Source organism: Triticum urartu, chromosome 2, assembly GCF_003073215.2.
Source record: "Triticum urartu cultivar G1812 chromosome 2, Tu2.1, whole genome shotgun sequence".
Classification (NCBI taxonomy): Eukaryota; Viridiplantae; Streptophyta; class Magnoliopsida; order Poales; family Poaceae; genus Triticum; species Triticum urartu.
The window spans coordinates 201,050,435-201,069,164 of NC_053023.1; the positions used below are offsets into that span (position 1 = coordinate 201,050,435).

The 18,730-nt window shown below is 49.3% G+C and overlaps 1 protein-coding gene across 1 annotated transcript; it reads right to left on the bottom strand.

Moving 5' to 3' along the window:
* Window positions 1-1,435: 1,435 nt before the first annotated feature.
* On the bottom strand, window positions 1,436-3,346 carry LOC125541406 (transcription factor MYB26-like). Its single transcript, XM_048704828.1, has 3 exons — window positions 2,883-3,346; window positions 2,665-2,794; window positions 1,436-2,571 (listed from the first exon to the last, which is right to left on the bottom strand). Exons 1-3 carry the CDS (start codon window positions 3,010-3,012, stop codon window positions 1,692-1,694), a joined length of 1,140 nt encoding a protein of 379 aa, XP_048560785.1. The 5' UTR covers window positions 3,013-3,346; the 3' UTR covers window positions 1,436-1,691.
* Window positions 3,347-18,730: the final 15,384 nt, after the last annotated feature.

The window sequence follows — 18,730 nt, forward strand, 5'->3', positions numbered from 1 at the left end:
GACACCACATTATTTCATGGATGCGCATGTCCATTTATTCGGGTTTTCAAATTTTTAAAAAGCTATATCTTTTAAACCATGCTTCGGAATTTAGATCCGTTTTCACTATTGGAATCCTCGCGACGAGATCTTTGAAACTAGATCCCGCATGGGTATGTTTTAATGAAATTTTTTTCATGCCAACTTTGATGATATATTGTGCAACTCTATTACTGTATTGTGCAACTTTATTACTATATCGTGCAACTTTTTTCCAAAACTAATGTTTGGAGCTACACCTTCCTATGAGGTTGCAACCTAGCAACCACGACAACTTTGATGTGCAACTAGTCTATTGCCTCGACGAAAGTCGATGTGCAACCTCCTCTTGTAATGTAGTCTAGTTGCACACACATTGATATTTAGTTGGTTTGTAATATAGTCTAGTTGCACACACATTGATGTTTAGTTGGCTTGTAATATAGTCTAGTTGCACACACATTGATATTTAGTTGGCAGTTGGCAGGAAGACTAGTTGCACACACATATGCTCAGTTGGCTTGTAATTTAGTCCAGTTGCACACACATTGATGTTTAGTTGGCAGAACACTAGTTGCACACATATATGCTCAGTTGGCGCGGCAATGTAGTCTAGTTACACACACATTGATGTTTAGTTGGCAGGACTTTTTTGGCACACACACATATGCTCAGTTGACGCGGCAATCTAGTCTAGTTGCACACAAATTGATGTTTAGTTGGCAGGAAGACTAGTTCGTCGAAATATCCCCATGCGGGATCTAATTTTAAAGAGCACGTCACGAGGATTCCAGCGATGAAAACGGATCTTAATCCCGACACGCGGATTAAAAGTTATGCTTTTTTAATTTTTGAAACTACGAATTAAATACACCAAAGAATAAAACGCATGCACTGAAGGAATGGCTGTGCAGACATTTAATGATCAGGTGAAAAGCTTTCTTAATTAGGATGGTTAATTAGAAAGGGGGATAAAAAAAATTCTTAAAATAGCCGGCCGCCATGCAGCGCTAACGGGCAGCTGTTTGCCCGCTAGTCGCGTCCTACATACAGAAGGCGCTTTATATGGTAAGCATGCAAGGGTGCGGTGTTTGTTGGAGAAACTTGTATGCTTCTGCATAAACTGACAAACAACCTGTCTTGCACTAAAAAGAGTGAAACGTATGGGTTTCTGCATGCCCGCAACTGACTTGTTCCTTCACATGAGATTAACCACAATGCAAGAAAAGGGTTGCAAAAACATCTGGTTAATTAATTGAAGTGATGATTAAATCACCTGTAGCTGTGAAATATACTCCCTCCGCTTTACAGTACACTAATATCAAAAACACTATTATATTATGGGACGAAGGAAATATCATTTTTGCACCATCTGAATCATCACCATCTTGGTGTATTTGAAATGGAACAGTTGAAGCAGACCTTACTTAAACAACATGTCGACAGTGTATATATTACTGCTAGGCGCTAGCTAGGAAGAAATTTAAATAGATTTGTTGATGGCAAATTCAACACTCAATTTAGCATGCATTTCTTTCTGACATGGACGATCTGAAATTCTGGATCAAGAAGACAGGAAATGCACATCAAAAAACAAATTAAGAACGAAAGCCTCAATTAAAACATGGATCGGAAGGATCTAATTAGGGGGTGAGGATAATGAGCTAGCTCAATTAGCAATCCCATTGCAGCTGCTCCATGCCATTGCCAGCGGCGCCGCAAAATAATCCGCACGACTCCATCAGCTCAAGGTCGAACGCCGTCGTTGTACCGGCGGAGCCGTACACTTCCGAAGAGACGTCCATCATATCCAGTCCCTTGCCACCTGAGCTACCGCCGTTGATCAATGGCGGCGGCGGGGGTCCAAGTCGAACTACCTCTTCCAGCCCCAACCCATGCTGTTGTCGATGCTCATGTGCCATTTCGATCCCGGGACCCATTCCTGGCTCGACAACTGTGGCCCACATTGCGGCCGTCTCGTCCATGAACGCCGCCACGCCTGGGTTGAAGACGTTGCCGTTGGGCATGCCGGCCGCGTACTCCATGGAAGACGACGAATTAGAAGAGCCATTCATGAAGTCCATGGAGGCGTGGACGCCCGCGGCGTTCTGATCCCTGAAGCTCATGAGTAAACCACCGCCGTTGTTGTGGACGTACGGGTAGCCCTGCTGCATGGCCAGCGCAGCTTGGTGACCGCGCTCGTGCTGCCCCATCAGCATGCCAGGGTTATGGACGTCGTACAAACCCGGCGCAACCGTGGCAGCGTCGTAGATCGCCTTGGTCGGGGAGCTGATGGTGAACAGCGGCGTGGCGCAACCGTTCCGGTTTCCATTGGGAGAATGGAATTGGGCGCCTGCAGCAGGGTTGTTGCTAGGGTTGCTGCTGGAGCCGGTGGCGCCATGTGCATGGAGGAGGTTCTTGGATGCCGGGAGCAGGTTGTGGGTCTTGGGGTCGAGACCCTGCGCGATGAGCTTCTTCTTGATGCACGAGTTCCAGAAGTTCTTTACCTCGTTGTCTGTGCGGCCCGGCAGATGCTTGGCGATCTGTGCCCACCTGCATGCCATGGATGCGATGCGATTCAACAAGTCGGATCAATCGTGTCATGCAGCAACCTAGATTGAGCCAGACGCATGTATGTATGTATACCGGTTGCCGAGGATGCGGTGGACGTCGAGGATGGTGCGCTCCTCCTGCTCGGAGAAGGTGCCGCGCTTCAGGTCCGGGCGGAGGTAGTTGATCCACCGGAGCCGGCAGCTCTTGCCGCAGCGCTGCAGCCCTGAACAACGAGGAGAAAGATCGATACGGTTCAGATCCGCGATCTAGAATTCGAGATGGATGGACGGAGAGAGACTACTAATGCGTACCGGCGTTCTTGGGGACGGCGCTCCAGCAGCTGTGGCCGTGCGCCGTGATGTACCTGAGGAGCTTCTCGTCCTCCTCTGGGGACCATAGCCCCCGCTTCACCTTCTGCTTGCTGCAGCAGTGGTGCCCCATGGCCGCCGCCGCAGGCCGCCTGAGCCTGACCTAGCTGCTAGCCGACTCGCCCCTCTCCTCGTCCTCTCTCACGCATACACACGCTCGCAGGCAGAAATTCAGGCAAATGCTGTCTCGGTCAATTGAGCTTTATGCCGCTGTGTGTGGAGGAAGGGAACACCAAATAAAGTTTGTCCATTGTCTCATCCATCGGAAAAGGTTGGAGGAAGTTTCAATTCACCAGGTGACTAAGAGAGTAGCAACAGTGAACGCCTAGCAACCAACTCTCTCTCTCTCTCTCTCCCCAAGTGCAAATCATGAGCTAGCGTTGCTAAAACTTGTGACGCTAGGCTACATGGAAGCGGCCGGACGGGACTTGAAACACAAGAGAAGAGCAGGTCGATTTATCGAAACGCACGCATGCCCTCTGTCGGTGCGCCTATAGCGTACTCATGGCTAGCAAACATCGACAGCGACACTCTCTGTCATTGTTGCAGGCATATATGCCATTTAATTACTGAATTTATCTGGTTCGGTTTACTCTTTGTATACATATACGTGTTAGTTAATACCCAAAATCTAAAAAGTGGTCGCGCGCTAATTGACGAGAACGAGCAGCCGGCCTTCTTATCCATACATGAGTTGTTTTTTGTCTGCTAGTGCATATCGCTATCAGCATTTAATGTGTGCACATTAGTTAATCTGATTTAAAAAAAACAGCTTCACGTATAATTATTTTGGTTTTCCAAATTTTTAAAAAGGCATATCTTTCAAACCGCGCATTGGAATTCAGATCCGTCTTCACTGTTGAATTCTTTACGGCGACATCTTTAAAATTAGATCCCGCATGAGTATATTTCGACGAAATTTTTTTGATGCCAACTTTCGCGCTATATTGTGCAATTTCAGTACTGCTTTGTGCAACTTTAATACTGCATGGTGCAATTTTTTTCAAACCCAGTTTTTTGGAGCTGCATCCACAATGGTTGTAGTTGCACACATAGTAGTCCTAGTTGGCACATGCACGATCACAGAGCTGCACAATCTGGTCCGCATAGTCGCATATGAATTGTCATAGCTTGTAATGTAGTCTAGTTACACACACATTGATGTTTAGTTGGCATGTAACGTAGTCTAGTTGCGCACATATTGATGTTTAATTGGCGGGACACTAGTTGCACACATATGCTCAGTTGGCTTGTAATTTAGTCTAGTTGCACACGTATTGATGTTTTAGTTGGCAGGACACTAGTTGCACACACATATGCGCAATTAACGTGGCAATGTAGTCTAATTGCACATAAATTGATATTTAGTTGGTAGGACTAGTTACACACATATATGCTCAATTGGCGTGGCAATGTAGTCTGGTTGCACACGCTTTGATGTTTAGTTGGCAGGACTATTGGCACACACATATACTCAATTGACGCGACAATGTAGTCTAGTTGCACACACATTGATGTTTAGTTAACAGAAGGACTATTGGCACGCGCATATGCTTAATTGGCGCGGCATGTACTCTAGTTGCACACATATTGATATTTAGTTGACAGGAAGACTAGTTTGTTGAAACATCCCCATATAGGATCTACTTTTGAAGAGCACGTCGCGAGGGTTTCAACGGTGAAAATGGATCTTAATTCTGAAATGCGATCTAAAAGTTATGACTTTTTAAAAATTTGAAAACCTAAAATAAATGCGTTCATATCTGTTCACATGTTTGTTTTTGTAGTACTTTTTTTGGCACGTGGTACTTTTTCTAATTAGAAGGGACAAATTATTACCTTTTATGGATTAGGGACTAAAATTGTCTGTTTTAGACCGGCCGCTCGGGACGACTAGCGAGCAGCCGGCCGCTCACTAGAGCGGTCCTATAACAATTAGGGGATAACAAATTGCTATTTTAGGCCGGCCGCTCACGCAGGCCACCGAGCAGCCAGCCGCTACGTAGACTCGTCCTAGTTAATATACTGTTACTCCCATCAGTTTTCTCAAAGCTGTCGTTTTTGGACAAAAGGAACATCTAACTTTTGAAGAAAGTTCTGATTGAGCTCCTCAAGCAAACCTTTCTCCTTGAGCTTCACACATCCGCTCCGCCCCCCTCCACCCGGTGGATTATCACTACTAGAGAAAAGCCTATACACAGAATCTTAACAGCAGCGCGCTTTAAAATCAGGCGCTGCTGCTAAGTAGCAGTAGCGCGGGTTTTTAACCCTCGCTACTACTAAGTTGATAGCAGTAGCGCTGGTTTTTTACCCTCGCTACTACTAAGCGGTCTCTACCGTGCCCCCCGGGACATGCCATAGTAGTAGCGCGGGTTTTTAACCCTCGCTACTACTAAGTTGATAGCAGTAGCACTGGTTTTTACCCCTCACTACTACTAAGCGGTCTCCACCGTGCCCCTGGGCCATGCCATAGTAGTAGCGAGGGTTATAAACCCGCGCTACTACTAAGTTTTTACCCCTCTCTATTACTAAGAGGTCTCAACCGTGCCCCTCCGGGACATGCCATAGTAGAGCGAGGGGTAAAATCCCTCGCTACTACTAAAGGTCCCATTTTGAAACTCTACCCCCCCTGGATCGCCTTTTCGGTTTTGTAAAAAGCAAAAGAAAATGATAAAAACTTCAAAAATTAAAATCCTTCGAGATGTAGTTATGTTACTACATCTACTAGTTAGGAAAATTTAAAAACTTAAATTTGGACATGTTTTGCAAAAAGTGTAGGGAAAATGTAAAACGGTTATAACTTTTGCATACGATGTTAGAAAAAAACGTATAATATATCAAAATGTTTCAAAAATTAAAATCCTTCGAGATGTAGTTATGTTACTACATCTACTAGTTAGGAAAATTTAAAAACTTAAATTTGGACATGTTTTGCAAAAAGTGTAGGGAAAATGTAAAACGGCTATAACTTTTGCATACGATGTCAGAAAAAATGTATAATATATCAAAATGTTCAGCACGAAAATCCGCATATGATGGAGAACGCCTACGGCCTGTTTGCAAATTTTTAGAATCCTCAAATTCTAAAGGGAAAAAAGTTATGATCAAATTTCAGTTTTTTTTAGTTTTGGTCAAATCTGATCAAACTGTGGTCAAACTACTTATTCAAGAAGTATTAGTGTTACTAAATAATTATTCAAGAATATTAGTGTTACTAAATAATTATTTCAGTTTTTTGGAATTTTGGTCAAATCTGGTCAAACTGTGGTCAAACTTTGGTCAAAATGTGGTCAAACTCCTTATTCAAGAAATATTAGTGTTTTTTAGAACAATAGTTTTAAACTCAAACAGCGAAATGTGTGACTTCATGCTCAAGCTAAACTCCCGAGGGTTAATAGGATTGACATCTTACAATTGTCAGGAAAACAACAAGTGCAGACTTGGAATCGAGGGAGAATAGAACCCGGAAGTTAAGCGTGCTCAGGCTGGAGTAGTGAAAGGATGGGTGACCGTCCGGGAAGTTAGATGATTTGAAATGATGAGGGGTGATTAGAGATTAAATTGAGCAACAATGAGGGTGATTAGAGATTAGAGGTTAAAATAATTCAGAAATTTGAAAATTTGCGCAAAAAATTTGAAAAAAAATTCCGCGGGTTAGTAGTAGCACGGGTTTTTACCCACGCTACTACTAACGGATGTAGTAGTAGCGCGGGTGGCACCCGCGCTGCTGCTATACGTTAGTTGTAGCGCCTTATTAGTAGCGCCGGCCCCCACGCTGCTAATAGGCCCAAAACCCGTGCTATTGCTAGGCTTTTCCCTAGTAGTGTATCCTTGGAGATTTCAACCTTCTTAGGCACCCCTCCGAAAAAAACACCACCGCCTTCCGCCAAGCCGAAGCTGACATGTTCAACGATTTTATCAACAGTAACGCCCTTATCTAGCTCCCTCTGCTTGACTGTAATTTCACCTGGTCTAGTAAAAGGGACGAACCAACGCTTGAAAAGTTGGATATTAACAACACTTGGGATCTCCTCTTTCCTAACTCTACCCTGGCCTCCCTAATGTGCTTTGTTTCTGACCATGTCCCCCTGCTCATTTCAATCGACACATGCATCCCTCGCCTCGCCCTTTTTCGTTTTGAACTTAGATGGGTTGTCAGGCCAGACTGCAGACCCTTAATTCAAAATGCCTGGGCCTCGGCCCACCCTCGTTCAAACGCTGCCCTAGCCCTGGCTTCTGCCCTTAAGCGCTCCCGGACTGCTTTAAAAATATGGCGCCGAAACTCGATCCCTCTTAACACCCTTGAGCGAAACTGCAAAATTGTCATCAACGTCCTTGATATCCTTGAAGAAACCCGTCTTCTGTCCACCCAGAGCTCAACTTGCGCCGCGTTATTATCAAAGTTCTTCAACGGACGCTAAGGGAGAAAGCCTTATACCGGATCCAAAGAGGAAAAATCTGCACAACTCTTGAAGGCGACGAAAACTCACGCTTCTTTCATGCCTTAGCCTCTGCCCGTCTTCGTAAGAACAGAATTAGCATCCTCACCTCGAACGATTCCGACTTCTGCGCCCGTGATGACAAAGCTAATCTTCTATCCGACTACTACGCTGCCCTTCTAGGTACTGCTTTCCGGCCAACCTAGACCTTCTCCTTACAAGACCTCTACCCCACCCCCATCCCCCAGCTCTGGCTCCTTGGTGCCCTGTTTACTGACGATGAAATCTCAGCCGCCTTCCTTTTCATGAATCAAAATGCCAGCCCGGGTCCAGATGGCTTTGGCCCTGGTTTTTACAGGAATTTCTGGCCCATTCTCAAGCAAGGGATCAAGGATTTCTTCCTAGATTTCCACGCCCAAAAAAGTGACATCTCCTGCCTTAATAGGGCCCTTATCATCCTCCTCCCTAAGCATAGTGGTGCTCGCTCTCCCGCCGATTTCAGACCCATCTCGCTCCAAAACTGCCCTATCAAAGGAGTCGCAAAACTTCTCACGAACAGACTAAAACCCCTTGAGGGAGTCCTGGATTAGGGGGTATCCGGACTGCCGGATTATATCCTTTGGCCAGACTGTTGGACTATGAAGATACAAGATTGAAGACTTCGTCCCGTGTCCGGATGGGACTCTCCTTGGCGTGGAAGGCAAGCTTGGCAATACGGATATGTAGATCTCCTTCCTTGTAACCGACTCTGTGTAACCCTAGCCCCCTCCGGTGTCTATATACATCGGAGGGTTTAGTCCGTAGGACAACAACAATCATACCATAGGCTAGCTTCTAGGGTTTAGCCTCTCTGATCTCGTGGTGGATAAACTCTTGTACTACTCATATTAGAAAGAATAATCAAGCGGGAAGTAGGGTTTTACCTCCATCAAGAGGGCCCGAACCTGGGTAAAACATTGTGTCCCCTGCCTCCTGTTACCATCCGCCTTAGACACACATTCCGGTACCCCTTACCCGAGATCCGCCGGTTTTGACACCGACATTGGTGCTTTCATTGGGAGTTCCTATGTGTCGTCACCATTAGTCTTGATGGCTCCTTCGATCATCGATATCGATGCAGTCCAGGGTGAGACTTTTCTCCCAGGACAGATCTTTGTATTCGGCGGCTTCGCACTGCGGGCCAACTCGCTTGGCCATCAGGAGCAGATCGAGAGTTACGCCCCTGGCCACCAGGTCAGGTTTGGAAGCTTAAACTGCACGTCCAACATCCGCGGAGACTTGATCTTCGACGGATTCGAGCCCTTGCCGAGTGCGCCGCACGGTCACGATGAGCATGATTTAGCTCTAGCATCGGACAGTGTTCAGGAGACCGCACCGGCAACTGCTCCGACCCTCAATTCGGAGACAATTGCGTCATCCATGGACGAGTGGATAGACCCCGCCATGGAGGCCGTATTCTCAGTGGCGATCGAGCCGAGTATCGACCTTACCCTTCACGGGAGCCGTGACGCCGAACTGCCGGATTCTTTCCCGGCCACGGACTCCGAATCGCCTGCGCCCGTGCCTATCAAACCCGACTGGGCGCCGATCATGGAGTTCACCTCCGCGGATATCTTTCAGCACTCGCCCTTCAGCGACATATTGAACTCATTAAGGTCTCTCTCCCTGTCAGGAGAGTCCTGGACGAACTATGTTCGGCAGGATTGGGATGCGGATGACGAAGAAATTCGCCGCCCACCCACCACCCACTTAGTAGCCACTATCGACAATTTGACCGACATGCTCGACTTCGACTCCGAAGACATCGACGGTATGGACGACGATGCGAGAGACAAAGAGGAACCACTGCCCACAGGGCACTGGGCAGCCACCTCATCATATGATATATACATGGTGGACACACCCAAAGAAGGCAATGGCGACAAGACAGCGGAGGATGACCCCTCCAAGAAGCAACCCAAGCGCCGACGTCAGCGGCGCCGCTCCAAGTCTCGCCAAAGAAAAAGCGGTGACACCGACACATGAGATAATAGCACTCCGGACAGTGCCGAAGACGACAACAATCCCCTCCAGCAAGATTTAGAGCAGGAGAATGGAGAAGCCAGCCCTCCCGAGAGAGCAGTAGGTGGAGAGGCGGAGGATGATAATTACATGCCTCCCTCCGAAGACGAGGCAAGCCTCGACGACGACGAATTTGTCGTGCCGGAGGATCTCGCCGAGCAAGAGCGCTTCAAGCGCCGGCTTATAGCCACGGAAAATAGCCTTAAGAAAAAGCAGCAGCAGCTTCAAGCTGATCAAGATTTGCTAGCTGACAGATGGACTGAAGTCCTTGCGGCCGAGGAATATGAACTCGAACGCCCCTCCAAGAGTTATCCAAAGTGCAGGTTGCTACCCCGACTGGAGGAGGAAGCATTAAAACCTACATCTCCAGCATATGACGCGGCTGATCGGCTACCTCGTGGCCGCGACAGAGAGGCATTTCAGCCAAAAAATCAGCCCGCACCCCGATGCCACTCAAATAAAAATGAAAAGGCATGGGGAAACATGCTAGACCTACGAGACGTATTGGAGGACAAAGCAAAACACGCAAGATCGATCTACGGATCACGAGGGCGCGCCACTACGCGAGACGATAATCGTCATGCCGGATACAGTAAAAGCAAATCCGGCTAGACCGAACACAGCGGACAAGACTCATTCGAGCTGCGTCGCGACATAGCCCACTACAGAGGCGCCGCACACACCATATGCTTCACAGAAGAAGTAATGGATCACCAAATCCCAGAGGGTTTCAAACCTGTAAATATCGAATCATACGACGGCACAACAGATCCTGCGGTATGGATCGAGGACTTCCTCCTTCACATCCACATGGCCCGCGGTGATGATCTACACGCCATCAAATACCTCCCACTCAAGCTCAAAGGACCAGCTCGGCATTGGCTCAACAGCCTGCCAGCAGAATCCATTGGCTGTTGGGAAGATCTGGAAGCCGCATTCCTCTACAACTTCCAGGGCACTTATGTGCGACCACCAGATGTCGATGACTTGAGCCACATAATTCAGCAGCCAGAGGAATCAGCCACGCAATTCTGGACACGATTCCTGACAAAGAAAAATCAAATTGTCGACTGTCCGGATGCAGAGGCCCTCGCAGCTTTTAAGCACAACATCCGCGACGAGTGGCTCACCCGGCGCCTTGGCCAGGAAAAGCTGAAATCCATGGTAGCCCTCACGACACTCATGACCTGCTTTTGCACGGGAGAAGACAGCTGGCTGGCTCGCAGCAATAACATATCAAAGAACCGCGGTACTTCAGATACCAAGGATAGCAATGGCAGGTCACGTCGCAACAAACATAAGCGCCGCGTCAATAGCGACAATACCGAGGATACGGCAGTCAATGCCGGATTCAGATGCTCTAAACCCGGTCAGCGGAAAAATCCATTCAAAAGAAGCACTCCGGGCCCGTCCAGTTTGGACCGTATACTCGATCGCTCGTGCCAAATACATGGCACCCCCGACAAGCCAGCCAACCACACCAACAGGGAATGTTGGGTGTTCAAGCAGGCCGGCAAGTTAAACGCCGAAAACAAAGATAAGGGGCTACATAGCGATTGTAAGGGCATATTTATCCCTAAGGTGTTTTGGTGATTGATGACAACGCGGTTGCGGACTAATCGTGTGCCTTGAGTATCCCAGACACTTCATCGCTAGGCACAAGACGGTTGGGTGCCCCTCGAAGACTGCTGAAGATGGCGTCTTTTCTACGTTTCTTTTTGGTGGATTTGAGTCGTAGGAAAGCTGTACTATTAAGAGGGGGTCCGTGTTGGAAAGATTTGGGCGGAATCATCACGTACACGTCTCCTTCTTGTCCCCTCCTTTTCCCTTGGAGCTTCCTCCGTTTTCTTGCCTCCCTAGTTCTGGCTGATGTGGTTGGTCGCGGTAGTACTGTTCCCAGGAAAGCGGTAGTACCGTAGGCATCAGCGGTAGTACCGTGCAGTGGCACAGTAGTACCGTAGGTGCCCACGGTAGCACCGCTCCCCTGGAGCCGCACTACCGCTGCCCACCAGGCTAGTACCGCTCCTTCACGGTAGTAGGGGCGGATGTAATTTTTTACATCTGCACCTACCGTGGTAGTACCGCTTTCGCTCCGCGGTAGTACTGCGCTATGCAGTCAGGCAGTAGTACTGCCCCTCGGCAGTACTACTGTGTCGGGTTTTTGCTACTTCCGTTTCTTTGCGGAAGTAGGCACGGTTGTTCCCTCCCCCTGGCTAGGGGATTTCTGCCTTGCGGTAGTACCGCATGGAGGCGCGGTAGTACCGCGCTTGCGGAAGTACCGCCCTCGGTTCCTGCGTGTCAGTTTGTCCTTACTGTCGCTGGGGTTGCGGCAGTACCGCGGGCCAGTACAGTAGTACCGCGTGGCCATGCGGTAGTACCGCTTGGTAGCAAGCAGTAGTACCGTGCGGCCCTGCAGTAGTACCGCTGGCCAAGCGCGGTAGTACCGCTGGCCGCGGGCTGGTTGTTGGGTAACGGTTGGATCTTTGTCCTACACTATATAAGGGGTCCCCTTCTTCCCCATTGACTTATCTCTTCCAACCCCAAGCTCCATTATTTCTCTAAGCTCCATTTTCGCCCGATCTCACTCCCTAGCCAATCAAACTTGTTGATTTGCTCGGGAGTGGTTGAGAAGGCCTCGATCCACACTTCCACCAAGAGAAATTTGATTCCCCCACTAATCCCTTGCGGATCTTGTTACTCTTGGGTGTTTGAGCATCCTAGACGGTTGAGGTCACCGTGAAGCCATAGTCCATTGTGGTGAAGCTTCGTGGTGTCGTTGGGAGCCTCCAATTCAGTTGTGGAGATTGCCCCAACCTTGTTTGTAAAGGTTCGGTCGCCACCTCCAAGGGCACCAATAGTGGAATCACGGCATCTCGCATTGTGTGAGGGCGTGAGGAGAATACGGTGGCCCTAGTGGCTTCTTGGGGAGCATTGTGCCTCCACACCGCTCTAACGGAGACGTACTTCCTCTCAAAGGGAAGGAACTTTGGCAACACATCCTTGTCTCCACCGTCTCCACTCTTGGTTATCTCGTGCCTTTACTTGTGCAAGCTTATTTGTTTCATATCTTTTGCTTGCTTGTGTTCCTATCCTTGTTGCATCATATAGGTTGCTCACCTAGTTGCATATCTAGACAACCTACTTTGAAGCAAAGTTTAAATTATTAAAGAAAAGCTAAAAATTGTTAGTTGCCTATTCACCCCCCCTCTAGTCAACCATATCGATCCTTTCAATTGGTATCAGAGCCTCGTCTCTTTATTAAGGACTTTACCGTCCGAAGAGTATGGTTGATACCGTAGAGGGTGTGGAGGAACACTCCGGTGCGAATCCGACCTCGTCTACGGGCGATGGGGGAACCTCAGTCTCTCGTGAGGAGTTCAATGTGGCCTTGGAGACATTAAAAACCTCCATGATGACTGATGAGGGAGTCCTGGATTAGGGGGTGTCCGGATAGCCGGGCTATACCTTCGGTCGGACTCCTGGACTATGAAGATACAAGATTGAAGACTTCGTCCCGTGTCCGGAAGGGACTTTCCTTGGCGTGGAAGGCAAGCTTGGCGATACGGATGTGTAGATCTCCTACCATTGTAACCGACTCTGTGTAACCCTAGCCCTCTCCGGTGTCTATATAAACCGGGGAGTTTTAGTCCGTAGGACGAGAAAAACAATCATACCATAGGCTAGCTTCTAGGGTTTAGCCTCTCTGATCTCGTGGTAGATCTACTCTTGTACTACCCATATCAACAATATTAATCAAGCAGGACGTAGGGTTTTACCTCCATCAAGAGGGCCCGAACCTGGGTAAAACATCGTGTCCCCTGCCTCCTGTTACCATCCGACCTAGACGCACAGTTCGGGACCCCCTACCCGAGATCCGCCAGTTTTGACACCGACGTTGGTGCTTTCATTGAGAGTTCCTCTGTGTCGTCACTTTTAGGCCCGATGGCTTCTCCGATCATCAACAACGATGTGATCTAGGGTAAGACTTTTCTCCCCGAACAGATCTTCGTATTCAGCGGCTTTCCACTGCGGGCCAATCCGCTTTGTCATCTGGAGCAGATCGAAAGCTACGCCCCTGGCCATCAGGTCAGATTTGGAAGTTTGAACTACACGGCCGACATCCGCGGAGACTTGATCTTCGACGGATTCGAGCCACAGCCGAGCGCGCCGCACTGTCACGATGGGCATGATCTAGCTCTGCCGCCGAACAGTGCCCTGGAGGCCGCACCTGTGTCCGCTCTGACCCCTAGCTCGGTGCCGATCACACCAACCGAGGATAGGTGGTTAGACACCGCCTCGGTGGCTGCAATCTCTACGGAGATCGAGCCGAACACCAGCCCTATTCTCTGCGAAGCCCGTGACTCCAAGGAGCTGGACTCCTCTCCGGACTCTGAGCCCTCTGCGCGCCGATCGATCAAACCCGATTGGGTGCCGGTCATGGAGTTCACCGCCGCGGACATCTTTCAGCACTCGCCCTTCGGCGATATTCTGAATTCACTGAAGTCTCTCTCTTTGTCAGGAGAGCCCTGGCCGGACTATGGTCGGCAAGGTTGGGATGCGGATGATGAAGAAATTCAAAGCCCACCCACCGCCCACTTCGTAGCCACTGTCGATGATTTAACTGACATGCTCGATTTCGACTCCGAAGCCATCGACGGTATGGACGCCGATGCAGGAGACGATCAAGAACCAGCACCTATAGGGCACTGGAAAGCCACCTCGTCGTATGATATATACATGGTGGACACCCCAAAAGAAGGCAATGGCGATGGAACAGCGGAGGATGACCCCTCCAAGAAGCAGCCTAAGCGTCGGCGTCAGCGGTGCCGCTCTAAATCCCGCCAAAACAAAAACGGTGATTCTGGCACGGGAGATAATAACACCCTGGACAGTGCCGAAGACAACCACCTCCAGCAAGATTCAGCACATGAGGATAGAGAAGCCAACCCTCATGAGAGAGCGGCAGACAGAGAGGTCGAGGACAATAATTACATGCCTCCCTCCGAAGACGAGGCAAGCCTCGACGACGACGAATTTGTCGTGCCGTAGGATCCCGTCGAATAAGAGCGTTTCAAACGCAGGCTTATGGCCACGGCGATCAGCCTCAAGAAAAAATAGCAACAGCTTAGAGCTGATCAAGATTTGCTAGCCAACAGATGGACTGAAGTCCTTGTGGCCGAAGAGTATGAACTCGAACGCCCCTCCAAGAGCTACCCAAAGCGCAGGTTGCTACCCCAACTAGAGGAGGAAGCACTTAAACCTACATCACCAGCGCATGATGCGGCCGACCGGCCACCCCGTGGCCGCGACAGAGAGGCCTCTCGGCCCTCCACTCAAGTCGCACCCCGGCGCCGCTCAAAAACTACCAAGGCATGGGAAAATGCGCCAAACCTGCGAGACATATTGGAGGACAAGGCAAGGCAAACAAGATCGATCTACGGATCACGTGGGCGCCCCACGGCACGAGACGGTACACGTCACGCCGGATATAGTAAATCCGGCCGGGCCAAACACAGTAGACAAAGCTCCTTTGAGCTGCGTCGTGGTATAGCCCAGTATAGAGGCGCCGCACACCCACTATGCTTCACAGATGAAGTAATGGATCATCAAACCCATGAACATCGAATCATATGATGGCACAACAGATCCTGCGGTATGGATCGAGGACTATCTCCTTCATAACCACATGGCCCGCGGTGATGACTTACACGCCATCAAATACCTCCCACTCAAGCTTAAAGGACCAGCTCGGCATTGGCTTAACAGCTTGCCAGCAGAATCAATTGGTTGTTGGGAGGACCTGGAAGCCGCATTCCTCGACAATTTCCAGGGCACTTACGTGCGACCACCAGACGCCGATGAACTAAGCCACATAATTCAGCAGCCAGAGGAATCGGCCAGAAAATTCTAGACACGGTTCCTAACCAAGAAAAATCAAATTGTTGACTGTCCGGACGCAGAGGCCTTAGCAGCCTTCAAGCATAGCATCCGTGACGAGTGGCTTGCACGGCACCTAGGACAGGAAAAGCCGAAATCTATGGCAGCCCTCATGACACTTATGACCCACTTTTGCGTGGGAGAAGACAGCTGGCTAGCTCGCAGCAATAACATGACCAAGAACCCTGGTAATTCAGATACCAAGGACAGCAGTGGCAGGTCGCGTCGCAACAAGCAAAAGCGCCGCATTAACGGCGACAATGCTGAGGATACGGCAGTTAATGCCGGATTCAGAGGCTCTAAACCCGGTCAGCGGAAAAAGCCATTCAAAAGAAATACTCCGGGCCCGTCCAGTTTGGACCGAATACTCGACCGCTCATGCCAGATACATGGCACCCCCGAAAAACCAGCCAATCACACCAACAGGGATTGTTGGGTGTTCAAGCAGGCAGGCAAGTTAAATGTCGAAAGCTGAGACAAGGGGCTGCATAGCGATGACGAGGAGGAGCCCCGGCCGTCGAACAACAGTGGACAGAAAGGTTTTCCCCCACAAGTTTGGACGGTGAACATGATATACGCAACCCACGTCCCCAAGAGGGAGCGGAAGCGTGTGCTAAGGGACGTATACGCGATGGAGCAAGTGGCCCCAAAGTTCAACCCATGGTCTTCCTGCCTGATCACTTTTGATCAAAGGGACAACCCCACTAGCATCCGTCATGGCGGATTCGCCGCATTGGTTCTAGACCCAATTATTGACGGATTTCACCTCACTAGAGTCCTTATGGACGGCGGCAGCAGGTTGAACCTGCTGTATCAGGATACAGTGCGGAAAATGGGCATCGATCCCTCGAGGATTAAACCCGCCAGAACAACCTTTAAAGGCGTCATACCAGGTGTAGAAGCCAACTGTACAGGCTCAGTTACACTTGAAGTGGTCTTCGGATCTCCGGATAACTTCCTAAGCGAGGAGTTAATCTTCGACATAGTCCCGTTCCGCAGTGGCTATCACACACTGCTCGGGCGAACCGCATTTGCCAAATTCAATGTGGTGCCGCACTACGCATACCTCAAGCTCAAAATGCCAGGCCCTCGAGGCGTCATCACGGTCAATGGAAACACCGAACGCTCTCTCCGAACGGAGGAGCATACGGCGGCTATCACAGCGTAAGTACAAAGCAGCCTCTCAAGGCAATTCTCCAGTCCGGCCATTAAATGTCCGGACACCGTCAAGCGCGCCCGGAGTAACCTACAACAAGACCGCCTGGCACGTTCTGAGAAAGCGTAGCAATGCGGCCCCAACCCCAGCCCTCGCGAACTTGCGAAACCAGTGCTGCGCATACATAACTACGCTATGGAAATACCATGGGCACAGGGGGATGGGCACCATCACGGCATGCCCGAAACGTGGCTTAAACCGCACTAGGGGCTGCCGATTTCTTAATTTTCTCTTATTTTCAGGACTCCATTCTTCGGAAGGCTTGTCCGGCAGTACAATTGCCGCACAAATGATACAACCAGGGAAGCAGAAAGCTACGCCACACTACGGAACCCTAAGGTGGTCTCTATAACGAGCAGTATACCTGTTTCGCATAACATTCCACAGCTCGCCCCTGGAAAGGACATATTTGATAGTCCCATCTTTTGCTTATCGCACTATTTGTATCGTTATGCTTTAATAGCAGCTTTTTTAAAATAAACAATGCATAGCTTCCGTCTATTATTGCATTACCTCTTTTTATGAATATATGTTCATTAATGACATGTTGCACCCGTACACTTTGGTATGGCCAATACGCCAGGGGCTTAAGTACCCCACAACATGGTGTGAGAAGTCCGAACACTTTCCCAAGTGCGGCACCCCGAACTTATAGCATTATATGCATCGACTCCGAATCATGTCTTGGGTCAATAGTTGGGTTTGTCCGGCTCCTATGTTTTGGTACCTTACGTTTCGTCATATCGGCTAAGGTAGCACTAGGAGAACTACTGCGATTGTGCCCCAGTTGAGCTGGGCTAAGCACCTCAGTAGAGAAAGCTAAAACTGACTGTCATGATGAGGCGAGAGCTAGTCGCTGTTCGAGAGGTTTTCGAGTCCCTAAAGACTTATTCCTCTTAGAGCGAGGAGTCGGCTTTGTCCGGCCTAGGCGTGGATAGCTCCCCGAACTCGGTCTTCCGAACACTAGGGGCTTTGCCGAAATTTAAAATTATAGAATTCTATGGCTAAGTGAGAGTGTTCATGCATTATAGTCCGATTGCCTTGTTCGTTGTGTTGAGCGCCTCCCTCGAAGGGCCCAAGAATGGGAAAAAGAGTGCTCATGCTTATCCCGAACACCCCAGCACTCGTGGCATGGGGGCAGAAGCCGACGACTCGCCATCTCTTAAATTTGATAAACGGCCGCACAGAAGGTAATATTTTAAATTCAAAAAGCATTTCTTAGCGCACATGAACAAGTTTTCAGCGCACAGGACAAAACAAACGAGTTCACCGAAAAATTACATTCATGGAACATTCATCCGCCACAAGGCGGGCACCCTTCAGAACGCCCTCATAATACATCTTGGGCTTGCGATGCTCCTTGCCCAGTGGTGGCCCGTCCTTCACAAGCTTCTCAGCATCCAACTTGCCCCAGTGCACCTTCGCACGGGCAAGCGCCCTACGGGCACCCTCGATGCATACAGAGCGCTTGATGACTTCGAGCCTTGGACGTGCTTGCTTTGCATAAAGAATGCCTTACCCGCCGCTATCTTTTTTACTGCCTCAACCTCCTAGAGGGCCTTCTGGGCTTCGGCCTTGGCAGACTTGGCATCTTCAATGGCCGCCGCGAGCTCAGACTCTCGCGTCTTTGAGTCAAGCTCCAAACTCTCATGTTTTTTCATGAGAGCCTGGAGCTCTTGCTGCACCTCGCCAACCTGCGTCTCATGCTTCTCCCGCTCGGTGCGCTCCGTGGCCGCCCTCTTTTCGGCCTCGGACAATGCTTGCTTAAGGGTCGCCACCTCAGTTGTGGCCCCTACAATAGCCGCGTTAATCCTGTCACTTTTTGCAATTGCACCTTTCACATATTTCAATAAGGTATTTCTTACCTTCCTTCTCCTTGAGCTGTTGCTTGGCTAGGCTGAGCTCTTGCTCGGACCACTCGAGATTCTGCTTCAGCGTATCCACCTCCGCAGTCAGTGCGGCGGAGGCTAGCAGCGAAGCCTGCATATGCATATTGACTTGATTATGTTAGACTCCTGCGATTATTAGATCCTCTATTCGGCTTTTCTTTCTGAACGCCGAACAGAGCATTAGGGGCTACTGTCTATGCGGTAATATTTTTACATATTCTTTACTTACCTCAAAGCCTGTTAGAAGTC